At 37.7% G+C, this 14,606-nt stretch overlaps 1 protein-coding gene across 2 annotated transcripts in view; it reads left to right on the top strand.

Moving 5' to 3' along the window:
- Window positions 1–10,001, top strand: part of LRP6 (LDL receptor related protein 6) — a 149,616-nt gene extending 139,615 nt beyond the window's left edge. Inside the window, exons 20-23 of one of the 2 annotated variants that reach the window (XM_023226169.1) lie at window positions 3,388–3,618; window positions 4,883–5,019; window positions 5,650–5,747; window positions 9,330–10,001. In XM_023226169.1, coding sequence (XP_023081937.1) covers window positions 3,388–3,618; window positions 4,883–5,019; window positions 5,650–5,747; window positions 9,330–9,624 — 761 coding nt within the window. In that variant the 3' untranslated portion in view covers window positions 9,625–10,001. The remainder of the gene's footprint in view (window positions 1–3,387; window positions 3,619–4,882; window positions 5,020–5,649; window positions 5,748–9,329) is intronic. The other variant, XM_023226170.1, reaches the window with a different exon arrangement.
- The last annotated feature ends 4,605 nt before the right edge of the window (window positions 10,002–14,606 follow it).

Raw genomic sequence — 14,606 nt, 5'->3', positions numbered from 1 at the left:
AGCCTGACTCATAGTAGATACATTGATTATGGAGTATAAATGCTGTAATAGAAATCTACACAGGTAGCAGTAGAAATGAGAGAGAAGTCAGCTTTTCGGGGACAAAGATGGACTTGATCAAGGAAGGCATCTTAGGAAAATGGTATTTAAGATTGGGTGTTGTGCCAGGTGTGCTGGCTCACACCTGTTACCCCAGCACTTTGGGAGGCAAAGGTGGGTGAATCACGAGGTCAGGGATTTGAGACCAGCCTGGCCAACCTTGTGAAACCCCATCTCAACTAAAAATACAAAAATTAGCTGGGCTTGGTGGCGGGCACCTGTAATCCCAGCTACTCAGGAGGCCAACGCAAGAGAATCCTTTGAACCCAGGAGGTGGAGGTTGCAGTGAGCTGAGATTGCACCATTGTATTCCAGCCTGGGCAACAGGGCAAGACTCCATCTCAAAAAAAAAAAAAAAAGATTGGGTGTTGATCAATGAATAGTGTTCATTATGTAGATAAGTGGAGAAATTGCATTTTTGGCAGAGGGAATATACTGTTCAAAAGCAGAAAAGAGTGAAACAGGCACCTTTGGGAAACTCCATGTAATGGGACTGCCAAAATACAGGCTGTGTTGGGGAGTGTCAGCAAGAGATAACATAGGTAAAGGTACAATCATGGAAGACTATGCTTTTCTTCTAAAGAAAATAGACAATATTAACAATGGAGAGTGGAGAGTCACTGAAAATTTCAAGAGAAAGACTAGCATGGTCAAGCAATACAGAAGCTATAAAGCCAGTGGGTTGGAGGTGATAAGCTGATAGGCAGGGAAATCTGTGAGGTTGGTTGCTTTCAAACTTTTGATCACATCAAGAGGAATACAGAGATGTGAGCTCATGCATTTAAAAAGGTGTCACACAACACTTCCATATTTACCCATATTATATAGAATGCATTCTGACATTTTCTGTTTCATTTTTTCAAAGCTGGTTGTAACCCACTAAATCATTCTCACCATTTATGAATGATATGCAGCCTGTAATTTAAAAAGAAAGCTATTAGAGTTTAGGCAGAAGATGATAAAGATCTCAATCATGAGGAGGAGGAGGAGTAGGGGTGGCAAGGAGAGAACAGATTTCGGAGTTATTTCAGAAGTAGAATAAAGAGGAATTGGTAACCACTTAGATATAGTTGGTAAGTTTAAGTTGACCCACAGACCTCACTGAGTGACTGGAGGCATTAAATGGGATATATAGCAGGAACTAAAAACCAAAGTACCATAGCCCATCTTGGCTGCAGATGTAATGTTTGATTGATGTGATGTTCAATTTATATGAAATGCCTTTAGGCAGGCATGTACTTTGCCACAAGCCCCATCACTTTTTATTATCTTATACTAGATGACTTCATTTATGGTCTCTTTACCCCTGGAATCTAGGAGAAATGACTGATGATGGTGACTGATGATGTTGCCTCAGAGGTACGCGTGGAATATCCCACTGAAGGTCTTCAGGAAGTTGACTATAAGGAACTGTGGCTCAGAAGAGAGATGTGGTGCTTTTTTATTTTATTTTTTGAGACGGAGTCTCACTCTGTCGCCCAGGCTGGAGTGCAGTGGCCGGATCTCAGCTCACTGCAAGCTCCGCCTCCCAGGTTCACGGCATTCTCCTGCCTCAGCCTCCCGAGTAGCTGGGACTACAGGCGCCCGCCACCTCGCCTGGCTAGTTTTTTGTATTTTTTAGTAGAGATGGGGTTATCTCCTGACCTCGTGATCCGCCCATCTCGGCCTCCCAAAGTGCTGGGCTTTGGGAGTTTGGGCGCCCGTCTCGGCCTCCCAAAGGCTTGAGCCACCGCGCCTGGCCGATGTGGTGCTTTTTAGTTTATTGATGATAATTAAAGCTGTGGCAGTAGATAGAATCTCCCAGGACAGTAAGCCGAGGAGGAAGATAGTAGGTGATAGATAGAAATCTCTCTGGGAAGGACCTGCGCTTAAGATGCCGGCAGAAGAGAATGAAGCCAACAAAGGAAGCAGAGAAGGAATAATCAGAAATAGTAAAACTAAGAGTGGTATCTTGGAAGGATATTGATCAGACATTTTTTAAAGAGAAAACAGGAACCAGCAGTATTGTGTAAAGAGGTCAGTGAAATGAAGAATATATTGAATATGGCAAATAGTAGAACTTTGTTGCCAGAACAGTTTCAGTGCAGTGGTAAGGGTGGAAGTCTGATATCAGGGAGTTACAGTGTGACCAGAGACTAGGAATTGAGGGTAGTGAATGTAAACTTCTTTCTTGAAGCTCGGCATTGCAAAGGAATGTTAAGGCACTAAAAAGGAATGAAAAGATGAGATGGTTGTTCTTAAGAACTAAAAAGAGTCTGTGCCTCAGATTCCACAGACTAAATTTGTAAATGATAATCCCTACATATTATGTAACTTAGAGATGTCATTTTCACGCATTTCTTTCATATAATCTGTCAGAGGATGAGTTTAGCTATATGGATGGGAGATTTGAGGTAAGATGAAGCAGGAGGAAGTTTTTTAAAGGATCTGCAACTGTGAGATATAATTTAACTGTTCAGAATGGAAGAATTTTCCCTCTGAATAGAAAGAGTAATGCTCTAATGTTGATAAGCTCACTTTCCCTCTACCTCTGGTATTGATGCCCTCTGCTTCTTAAAGCCTCAGGTAGCTCAGGGATCCAGGGAAGGTGAATCCCTGCGAGTGTCCTCTTCTGGCAATCTGGCCTTTCTTTGTGAGTCCTCCAGTAATCAGGTATTAAAGACCTTATGTTCCTTGGTCTCAGGCAACTAGACAGCCTGAAGACCAGCAGCATAGGGGATTTGAGAGCTAAGGCTCATCTTTAGTTTCCAGTTTTCATTCATCAGGCCTACATGTCACTATTCAAATCTAAAATCTAACATGTGCTCAGAGCTGATTTTGGCTTCTTCACCATTCCGGGTAAAACATTTGATGACTTGCCTAGGTTTATCCCTTCTGGCCATAAATTTTTTCCTGAAATCTTGGAATAACCTTGTTCATTTGTATGGTATATAGAATGAAGAAGAATGGATTTTATCTGTTTATTTATTTATAGCTTCTTAATGGTGTTTAAATCTGTACTTCATTTACCATCTTTGTTTCTGTCAGTTTACAATTACACTTTCCAACCTATTGTTTTATTTCTGTCTTCACTTAAGGGTAGTTCATTTTGATTCCTAATGATGACATTTATTCCATATGTCCTTGGGGCATAGTGTGTATGTATTCATAAAAAAGAAAAGTGCTTATGAATTATCTTCATTAGGCTTATAGCTTCGCATTCCTATTAGCTAGCCCTCTTTTTGATTACTATTTTGAATATACAGTTGTTTTTTCTATTAAATAACCATACTGCATTCTTCATTGTAGATCCAACTGAAGAACCAGCACCACAGGCCACCAATACAGTTGGTTCTGTTATTGGAGTAATTGTCACCATTTTTGTGTCTGGAACTATATACTTTATCTGCCAGAGGATGTTGTGTCCACGTATGAAGGGAGATGGGGAAACCATGACTAATGACTATGTAGTTCATGGACCAGCTTCTGTGCCTCTTGGTTATGTGCCACACCCAAGTTCTTTGTCAGGATCTCTTCCAGGTGAGTCAGGTTGGATCCACTGAGAATCAAGTCTTTGGTCCTGCAAGACTGCCAGGTTTCCATTGTGGAAGAGAATACTACCTAGAGTCTGTTTGAAACCATATTACTCTGAGTTTAAACAATTAGAAGAACAAATGTTCTTTTTTACTATTAGCACCTTCTCTTTACACAGAAGGCCTTAGATATGGTTTGGTAGAAATTGTCAGAGCATATAAACCAAATACAAATGCAAGCTCTAAGCCTCTCTGACTACAATTCTGGATGTATGCTACAGAAGGTGAATCAGCCAGTCGTTTAGTGAAAGAGTTATAAACCACAGGTTCTTTAAGTTCACCACCAGGGAACTCTAGTACTATGGAGCCCATGAATAAAAGGAGGCCAAAAATTATGTAAGACTCCCTTCAGCCAACAAAGATCTGTAAATAGCTGGATGATAGAAGAGAGGAATATGTCTTATGTTTTCTCCTGACTTCATGTGCTAACAGGGGACAAAGGGCTAGTTTAGGCATAGCTGAGTGGCCAGAAGTTTTACACTTGGGTAGGCCATGTTGCTCTAGGGAAGTGGCATTTTTTTTAATGTTTTCTGGTGCCCTTAGTTAAAAGAAGCCTGCCCTTTAATGAATATGGAGAAGGAGGTGCCTTGCAAAAACCCTCTAAAAATAGGAACTTACTATGGGTGTAACTCTTAAGTAGACAAACCTGGTTTTTAAACTGTTAATGGTAATGTTTCTTTGTTGCCATACCTATTTTCAGTTAGTGGAATTTGGGAAGCTTCTTGGAAAAAATAGAATTTCTTCTTTAGCGCTGGTAGTTTTGATTCTAGCAACATTTATATTCATTAGATGAAAAAATACTCTTTCATATGTTGTTTGTGCCCTAAAAAATGTTTTTTGTTTTCTTTTGAGCAAGTCTGTTATTTAATATACTCTGCCTCACAACCTCTACCCTTTACAGTCCTTTCAAATCCTCCAAGAGGTTGAAAAGCCCTTATTTTAAATAGCTCTGCTTCTACCAGGGGAGGGAGAAGGTGGGAGCTGTTCTTGGCTTTGTTCTAGGCCAGCTTTTTCAGTAGAAGCATTCACTTCTAGAGAACATTCATTTCCTTTCTCCATTAAATGTTTTCAATTATAGGAATAGAGTGTAAGTTATTTTAAAATCAGACTACTTGACTATTAATATTTGTCATCCTACTGTTGAATAAAATTGCTTGATACGTTTTTATAGCTCTTACTCATCTTCAGCTTTTATCCTCCTTTTGTTTTAGGAATGTCTCGAGGTAAATCAATGATCAGCTCCCTCAGTATCATGGGGGGAAGCAGTGGACCCCCCTACGACCGAGCCCATGTTACAGGAGCATCATCAAGTAGTTCTTCAAGCACCAAAGGCACTTACTTCCCTGCAGTAAGTAGTCTGTTTTCCTTTGAAGGCAACATACATAGGATCTTAGATATTTTAACTCATTTAAAGGTGGGTGATCAGTGATAGTAATGTAACAGTCGTTTTTGAATGTGAAATTTAGGCATAAAGGGCTCAAAGAAGAATTTACCACATCCCGCCCCCCAATGCTTATAAGTCTTTTAAGTTACTGTGTAATAACCAGAATACTTGAAAGCATTGGGCATTACTTTCACATTTCAAGTAGAAGTAGAACTACTGAATGGTACCTCTTGAGGGATTAGCGCCTTCATTTTATGACTTCCCAAAAGAGGAAGCACACCTGAAATTTCTCCTAAATCAATAATTTTTCTCTAAATACTTATAATTTTAAATAACCAGGACCTAGCTGTGCTGACCAATGATTTTTAGGTTACAGATTTTTGTTTTTGTCACTTTGCACTTTTTAGCCATGATGAGGTCTTAGGGAATGAGGAAGCCATAGTCCCAAAGTACTGTTTGAGGTCAATTCTTTGGAAGAGAAGAATTGTGCTAATAATGTATTGTTAAGAAACACTAATAAAGGAAGAAAAGTTGAAAGAAAATCTAATAGTTTCTGTGTTGTTACTTTAATGTTTTAATTATTTTTTCTTTTAGATTTTGAACCCTCCACCATCCCCAGCAACAGAGCGATCACATTACACTATGGAATTTGGATATTCTTCAAACAGTCCTTCCACTCATAGGTCATACAGGTAATACACATCCTCCTCTAAAATACGTGGCAGTATTTATTAGAGAGTGTTTTAGTTTTGGACCTGGTGTATCTCCAAATGAGTAGATGGTGGTCACCAGAGAGAGACTAGTCATCTTGTCTTGGTAGTACTGACATTGCCTCTACCACAAATCCTTTCCTTTCGGGACGTTATACTTTTTTAAAAATTTTTTGAGATGGAGTTTCGCTCTTGTCACCCAGGCTGGAGTGTAATGGCATGATCTCAGCTCACTGCAACCTCTGCCTCCTGGGTTCAAGTGATTCTCCTGCCTCAGCCTCCCTAGTAGCTGGGATTACAGGCCTGCGTTACCACACCCAGCTAATTTTTGTATTTTTAGTAGAAACGTTTCACCATGTTGGCCAGGCTGGTCTCGAACTCTTGATCTCAGGTGATCCCCCCGCCTTGGCCTCCCAAAGTGCTGGGATTACAGGCGTGAGCCACCACACCCAGCCTAAACTTTTTTTTTTTTTTTAAAGAGAATCACAAATGCTGGCTTTTAGAATAATAAAATACAGCCTCAGGCTTTGGCAGTGTTCTAAGGAGGAATTACCCACCAAAATGACTGGTTTCAAAATAGTTTGATATTCTAAGAATGAAATACTGGGATAAGATTGGTTCATAGAATTGAGAGTTTAAAACAGCAGCATACTAAGAGCACAGAATTTTAGAAAAGTTGAGAGAAATGTAAGTTCAGCCGTTGCTTGCATATGCTATTGCAATCTGGAGTGAAAGATTTCTCATGTAGTTGCATGGAATAAAGAAAGATTGAAATAAATAAAGTGTATTTGTAAGCCAATAAAGAGGAAATTATTGCTTTTTGCTAATTTATGAGTCTGTAAGGTGTGTTGAGCAGGTCAGGTACTGTTGTGTCAGCTTCCAATTCTATGTTCCTTGAACAGCCAACAGATCATCAGCAGCATGCGAGTTTCTGTCTAAACACTGAAGTGCCCAGGGTTTATGGGCATCCCTCAAGTGCCTGTTTACCTTCGAGATAATCTTTTCTATATGCTGTCCTCTCTAGATAATCTTCTATTATCTTCCCTAGCATTGCAGTCAGATTGGCCTGATATGACCTCACTCATGTGTAGAAATAAAGTGGCAACCACTTAAAGTATCTCACTCAGAATTCTCATTTCAGTTTAGATAAGACTGTTTGAATAGCCTTGGCTTAAACTGTTTTAATGATTTGTTGTAATGCTGCTTTCCCTGACACAAGTTTCTTCTAGGAAGCCAAAACAGAAAAAGCAGAATCCTGAAAATTGAGAAATGAGAAAAGATATAAAATTTTATTTTTAAAAAGTAATGTCTTTAATTCAAATTGAATGAGGCACTCATCAGAATAAACACGATTGCATAAAAAACTGTTCTTGCTTAACTATTTTCCATATAAGCCCAATTTCTGTTCCTCTGCGTCAAAATTTTCATCATTTGTTGAGATTTTGGTCTAAACTGGGACATGAAAGAATTTTATTAATTCAGTTTGTTTTATTTTTTTCATGAAAATAGAAGTATTTGGACTTTTAAATGTTAACCTTAGAAATTTCACCAAGGATTGACACCTGATTGGACAAAAAGTTAAGACCAAAAAAGAAGAAAAAAAAAAAAACAGTAACTGTGACATCATGTCAGTATTGATAGTAAAAGCCTTTGAGAACTCGCTCAGTGTGTCACATAACTTTTGGTCTCTGGCAGCCTTGCAGCCTTTTTATTTTTATTTTTATTTATTTATTTATTTATTTTGAGACAGGGTCTTGCTCTGTTGCCCAGGCTGGAATGCAGGGGCACAATCACAGCTTACTGCAATCTCCACCTCCCGGGCTCACGCAGTCCTTCTGCCTCAGCCACCCAAGTAGCTGGGACTATAGGTGTGTGTCACCATGCCTGGCCCACTTGTTTTAATTTTTTGTAGAGACGGAGTCTTGCTATGATGCCCAGGCTGGTTTCTTTCTTTCTTTCTTTGTTAAAGACTAATCAAATACAGTAGTAAGAAGGGGAGACAGAGTAGAACAAGGAGTTTGATCTGTAACTGTGAACAATCATGGCAGCCATTTCTTTTGAAGTCAGTCCAAGTGATAGCAAATGGTTTGTATCCTGGGTTCCTGGGATATATTATCTTGTGGTGCTGTATATCACAAGGTGTTTTATGAATGGTTGTATCAGTTTTTAACTTGCTTTTGCCCCTTCTCTTGTAGTCAATCCTATCCTCTTGATCCTTTGATGAGAAAGCTTATGAAAAAATCTTTGGGATAAGTTTAAGATCAGCTTTACCATATTTAGAGTAAACAGGTATAAGAAGTTACAAATAGAAGTAGAAATGACAGAAAAGCCAGAACTTAGGTCAAATCTTATTTTCACTAGTATGTTTCTCTCTTTGCAATGCCTTTTTCTTTAGTTAGCAATGCTACAAACCTAACAACTGTACATCCCTTATAAAGATAAATAAGTGTAAGAAATAAGCTAGGCCTCTGAAATATACATTAGAAAATTCACTGACCCTTTATGGGCTTTTAAATGTTATCATTTTGATGTTTAAAGCTGCTCTTATGACAGGTACTTATCTATACACAGGGAATGAAAACTGTTTTCCCCAACCACAGCAATTTCCCTTTGCTAAGGTAACAGTAATGGAATAGTTATGCCCCTGAGGCTGTCTACCAAAATCCAGCCTGGATTGTACAGAATTGTACAGAGGAAAGAAATGAAGTCTTCAGATGTCATTAAATTAATTATTCATCAGGTTAATTTTGGAGTAAAAAATGTTGAGGAAATACTGATGTGTTTGAACAGTATAAAATATGTAGAAACCCATTCTTCCCATAGGCTATGAAACTGCAGAACAAATTTGAATGGTCATTTTTTGTTCTGTGATACAGTTTAACTTGAAGATATAAGAGCACACCCAGAGGCTAGATTGAATTCACCTCTGCGTTTCCATCCTGTTCATTTTCACTTGCCACTTTCTTTTTTTTTTTTATTATTATACTTTAAGTTCTAGGGTACATGTGCATAACGTGCAGGTTTGTTACATATGTATACATGTGCCATGTTGGTGTGCTGCACCCATCAACTCGTCAGCACCCATCAATTCATCATTTATATCAGGTATAACTCCCCAATGCAATCCCTCCCCCCTCCCCCCTCCCCATGATAGCCCCAGTGTGTGATGTTCCCCTTCCCGAGTCCAAGTGAGCTCATTGTTCAGTTCCCACCTATGAGTGAGAACATGCGGTGTTTGGTTTTCTCTTCTTGTGATAGTTTGCTAAGAATGATGGTTTCCAGCTGCATCCATGTCCCTACAAAGGACGCAAACTCATCCTTTTTTATGGCTGCATAGTATTCCATGGTGTATTCACTTGCCACTTTCTTATTTGCAAATAAGAAAGTACATGCTGTCTTCCTCAGCGAATCTGCCATTGAAAATTGCCTCTTGGTCTGTGTAAATTTAAATTGCAGTAGCTTATTGTTTTCATAGTGTAGTTTACATCTAATACCTGTATTCTGAGAGGGAAAATCATTTTTTTGTAAAACTAACTGCTTCTCTTTATTTTCTCCCTATACCAGCTACAGGCCATATAGCTACCGGCACTTTGCACCCCCCACCACACCCTGCAGCACAGATGTTTGTGACAGTGACTATGCTCCTAGTCGGAGAATGACCTCAGTGGCAACAGCCAAGGGCTACACCAGTGACTTGAACTATGATTCAGAACCTGTGCCCCCACCCCCCACACCCCGAAGCCAATACTTGTCGGCAGAGGAGAACTATGAAAGCTGCCCACCTTCTCCATACACAGAGAGGAGCTATTCTCATCACCTCTACCCACCGCCACCCTCTCCCTGTACAGACTCCTCCTGAGGAGGGGCCCTCCTCCTCTGACTGCCTCCGACATAAAAATGTAAATATAAATTTGGTTGAGATCTGGAGGGGGGGAGGGAGCTATTAGAGAAGGATGAGGCAGACCATGTACAGTTAAAATTATAAAACGGGGTAGGGAATACTGGAGATATTTGTACAGAAGAAAAGGATATTTATATATTTTCTTAAAACAGCAGATTTGCTGCTTGTGCCATAAAAGTTTGTATAAAAAAATAAATTTGTACTAAAAGTTTTATTTTTGCAAACTAAATACACAAAGCATGCCTTAAACCCAGTGAAGCAACTGAGTACAAAAGAAACAGGAATTATAAAGGCATCACTGACCAGGAATATCTGGGCTTTATTGATACCAAAAACAAAAAAGAGGAAGAAGAAAAATTAAGTCCATCTTAGAGCAGCAAACCATAGATACTTGGATGTAGCCAGCTAGCCTTCAGTTAACTAACATTTGAGGGCCAGCAAGTAAGAAATCATGAAAGGAAACAAAAGGAGTTAATACTAACCTTGGACGAAGGGCTTTGTTTTCTCTAGGAATCCAACAGTGTTAGTGAGGAAGATAGATATTTCTAAAAACCCATTCTGGGTGTTGCTGTTGTAGGAGAGATGAGCCCTCTGGTAAGTTGCCATGAAGCTGTGTGTGTGTGCAAGTCTCTGTCCCTACCTTTAGAATCCATACCTCTGTCAAAATGAATTTTTTCTCTATGTTTACCTTGCTGCCTCCCCCAGCAACTTGGTAGGTCATTTGGCTAAGATACCATGATTTTTTTAAGCTGAGGCATTCACTAAATGGAATTTTCTAAATTAAAGTTGATTTTAATATTTCTTCTAGCTCCATTCCCCAGTAGGCTTAGCTCTTCAATTTGACAGCTGTTTTTGCATAATGATCAAAAGTTAGACACATTATTTCTCTTCTTCCAAGATTGTTTTAATGCTCATTAAAATGTCTTTGTACAACACATATAGACAATGTTTAAGAATTAAAAATTTAACCATTATGTTTTTGTTGTAAATCATATATCCTTGCACTACTTTCAGCATATATCACAGTATGAAATCATTTATATATATATATATATATATATATATATTTTTTTTTTTTTTTTTTTTTTTTTCTGAGTAAAACATTTAAATATGTTCTGGTTAGAGACAATCTATTTAAAAAGAATTTTTTCTTATTAGGATTTGCCCTGTATTAAACAGTTTGTGATGTTTTCGTGTTCTTTAGGCCGGTTTTTCTCAGAATGATGTCTGCATACATACCTCTTCTAATGTGTGACATGAATTTAATATCTTTCTGTTACCCACTGTGAATGTTAGGCTGTTTTCAAATTATCCACAAATTATTCTTGTAATCACCTCATATTTTTATGTGGATCCTCTCTTACTCATTATGGATTAAGATAATTTAACAAATTTAACAATGAGAATTAAATGAGAAGGCAAACTTTTAACTTTTCAGCTGTCAGAATTTGGGTGGAAGGGAATAATGGAAGCCTCTTTTGTGATCTGGCTGACCTTCTGTCATGTATGGTACTGGGGCTGCTATATCTTCAGCTATCAGGGCTGACCTGTGGAATGATTCTAGCACTTGCTCTGCCACCTTGCCAGAAGTCAGTTTCCTGCTTTTTACACATGTCTAGCACTTCTCTGCTAAAATTGAATGGTTTTAAACTAATGTATTTTTAGCTTAAGAGGTGTTGGTCAGTTAATTATTGAATTTTTTTTTTCTTTTTCTTTTTTAATTCTGTCTTGCCAAGGCTTCTCTGGGTTTCAGGGCCCAAGAGAAAACAGTGGAAGAAAGGATTCAGAATTTTGGCAAGGGTGAAGTAACTGTTCATGAAATACCTAAGTAAAGTTTTTGAAGATAAAATTGTGGTTTCAGAATAATGCTGACTGTTGGAGACTGTAAGAATCAGGTGCACTTGATTTTGCATGGAAGCAAATGGTAAATCTGTCAGAGTCCTGCTTTTCAGTCAGACAAGCATGAACTCTTGCTGTTGCTGGAACTAAGTGCCTACAGTGTCAGACAAAATGGACATTGAACTTGGGTTCTGTGATTCACGAGGGCACTTGGTGCTTAAATGAAGATGGAAAGGTTAGCAATACCTGCGTGTCAGTTAGAATTTGACAGTTCTCTATGTTTACATTTTTAAATGTGCATCTTAATCTGGTGGACTTCCCGTGTGGGGACTTGCACTCTAATAAACTAAGAAGAATATTGCCTTGTTGGATCTCAGTCCACACGCCTGCACTGCGATGGCAATGGCCTCTTCTTCAAAATACTAATTTGTGTGCCAATTTGTTTAAAATTATTTGAAGGCAGTTCAGCGTAATCTCAGTGTTCTCTTTCTGGGGTAGATGAGATGGATTCTTAATATTTCTGGGAGTACTTTTTAATGAGAGAATTGTCAAATTTGGAAAGATTTATTCACCCTTTGGTTACATGGACAGTTAAGCTTAAGTAAACTGTATATTGATTATTAAACACGAACTGTAATTGGAAAAGTCAAGAGGAAATACATGAGACCACAACTTAGGGGGGAAAAAGAAAAGGGATTTTTAAATTTGACATATTAAATTCATTGTGCAAGGGGGAAAATGAATAATGTTTCATTAGATTCCTTATATGCAAAAGTATTTATTTTGAACATGTGTCCTAAAATATGTGCACTAACTGATGTGATTAAAATTATCCAAGAAATAAACTTGAGCATAACATACTTTGTGTGCACCACAGTAAGCTATTCTTCATTGAAGTGGTCTTTTTTAACTAAGGCGTGGACTTGGCTCCAACAAGTCATGATCTTCTGAATAGTGACTTAAGGAGTTCTGTTTGCTTAAGTCAGATAATGGCACATTCACAGGAAAAAAACAGAGTTGGTGGATAGAATTTCCTCACTATTAATTTTTCTTCCATGAAATTTTATTATGCCTTTGGCACTTTCTGCCACTCTTACAGCATATCACGAGATGTCTGTTTAGCCGAAGATTATGTACTTTAATTTTAATATAAAAATACCTTGTGATATATTACCAAGAGATCTCTGATTCTTTAGTAAGTTTGAGAACAGCTATTCTACAGAGATGATAGGTATTTAGAAATGAAGACTTTAAAGTACATTTTAATCTAATATAGGCCAGTAATTGGGGGAAGGGGCTTTGGGCAGTACAATTTTAAGATGATTTTGAGGGTTGTATTTCTTTATCATTTAAAAATACCCTGAAGTCAGTAATTTATATGAAGGAAACTCATTCATTATTGAAGGTATAAAACTAGCCACCATCTGTATTAGGTACAGTTTTGGAGGATCATCTTTTTCTTTTGCTATAAAGCCCTATTCATGAAGAATACTTCTGGCAGAGTTAATAGCTGTGGCTTACCTAGTGTGTTCATGAAATGTGTTCATTTATGTGACTTGATATCAGTAGTCATAACAGAGACTGAAGAGGTATGCTTTAAGCAAGCCTACTTCTATGCAGTAAACAGGCTACCACTGCCTAGATTAGATTCTTAGAAATGTCATATTTTGAATTGTTTTCTTTCTTGTAGGGGAAACTTTGTCCCACTTCATTGATTTGCATGCCGTAGGAATTACATGTTGGTTATCATTACGTATCTAACAAGATTCAGAAACAAAAATCTTGGACTTTTCACTTCCGAAATATGTCAGCTCTTAATAAATGTGTGGTGCTTCAGTCTACATATGGCACCCATAGTTTATCTAGAGTAAGGATATGAGTGTGTTGACCAGTTATCAGTTGGTGGACAAATATTTGGGCACCTACAGATGAGACCATACACTAAGTGTAGACTGAGTCCTAAAGAAGCTTATAGTCAAGTGTTGTTTAAAACAGTATCAGAATTCTTAAACGCAAGGAATTTAATTGTATTTGGTATTTCTTAAGCCTAAAATGAGCCAAGAGAAAGATGATTTTATAAAGTACTTGTCATGCATGTGTGGCTTCTAACTTTTGGGAAGGCACCATTTTATAATAGTCTCAAAATTTAGCTTTTGAAATTCTCAACATTTTACAGTAGAAGACTTTGGACCTCAAGTATAAAATTATACATTTATAATTTTAAAAAAATTAAATTATAAGTATTGTAAATTCATACTCTCAAGCTATTGTCTGACTTGATCTACGTCTCATAAAGCCTGTACCTGAGTGGAGTGGAAGGTGGAGTCTTACGTTAATCAGTTACTGACTCTACCCTCACCCTCCTTCAATTGAGGTAAACTTTGCTGTTTTTCTTTTTCATAAAGCATTCGAGTTTATTGCTGAAAAAAATCTTCATGACTTTACAGATAGAATTTCAAACTAAATGATTTTTTGTACTTAGAAGCGTAGTACAGACCTAACAAACTGTTAGATTTCCCACCATCACTTAGAGTTTGCCCGGAAGCAACACCAAAGAATTATAGACAACATGCTTTTGCTTAACTGTCCATTTTGGTTGTTTTGTTTTTTAATCAAATATAAGCAGGATGGGCGATAGAGATATTTATATAGAGATATATATTCTGTATATCTAATGCCTAAATATGCGTATTAAAGGGAAAAATTTTTAAGTCTGATTAAATCCAATATTACATGAAATTAAATATATGGGTTAGTAAGGAAAAATGTTAAAAAGTAGAGAGAATACCAAGAAGATGAAACTGGACTAGCCTTATTTGCAAGTGAAGGATCTGGTGCTGCTTTCAGATGTTTTTCCTTTATTTTTTTTCCCTTAAGCTTTAATCTTCGTCATTGTCTGAAAGTCACCTGGTGTTTCTTGTTCATCGACTTTGGTACGATGGTGCTTTGCAAGGATGTATTTATATTATAATGGCCAACATTTGGTCAGCCCTTGTCCACTTCTTCACTTCCCTCCTTTTGTAAAATAAGTGCTTTAATTATAAACTGTATAAAAATACCTTGTATAAAACCCCTTTTTTGATTATTACGATAAATAAGCT

This window comes from Piliocolobus tephrosceles, chromosome 10, assembly GCF_002776525.5.
Source record: "Piliocolobus tephrosceles isolate RC106 chromosome 10, ASM277652v3, whole genome shotgun sequence".
In the NCBI taxonomy this organism is placed as follows: Eukaryota; Metazoa; Chordata; class Mammalia; order Primates; family Cercopithecidae; genus Piliocolobus; species Piliocolobus tephrosceles.
This window is presented reverse-complemented; position numbering and strand designations above follow the sequence as displayed.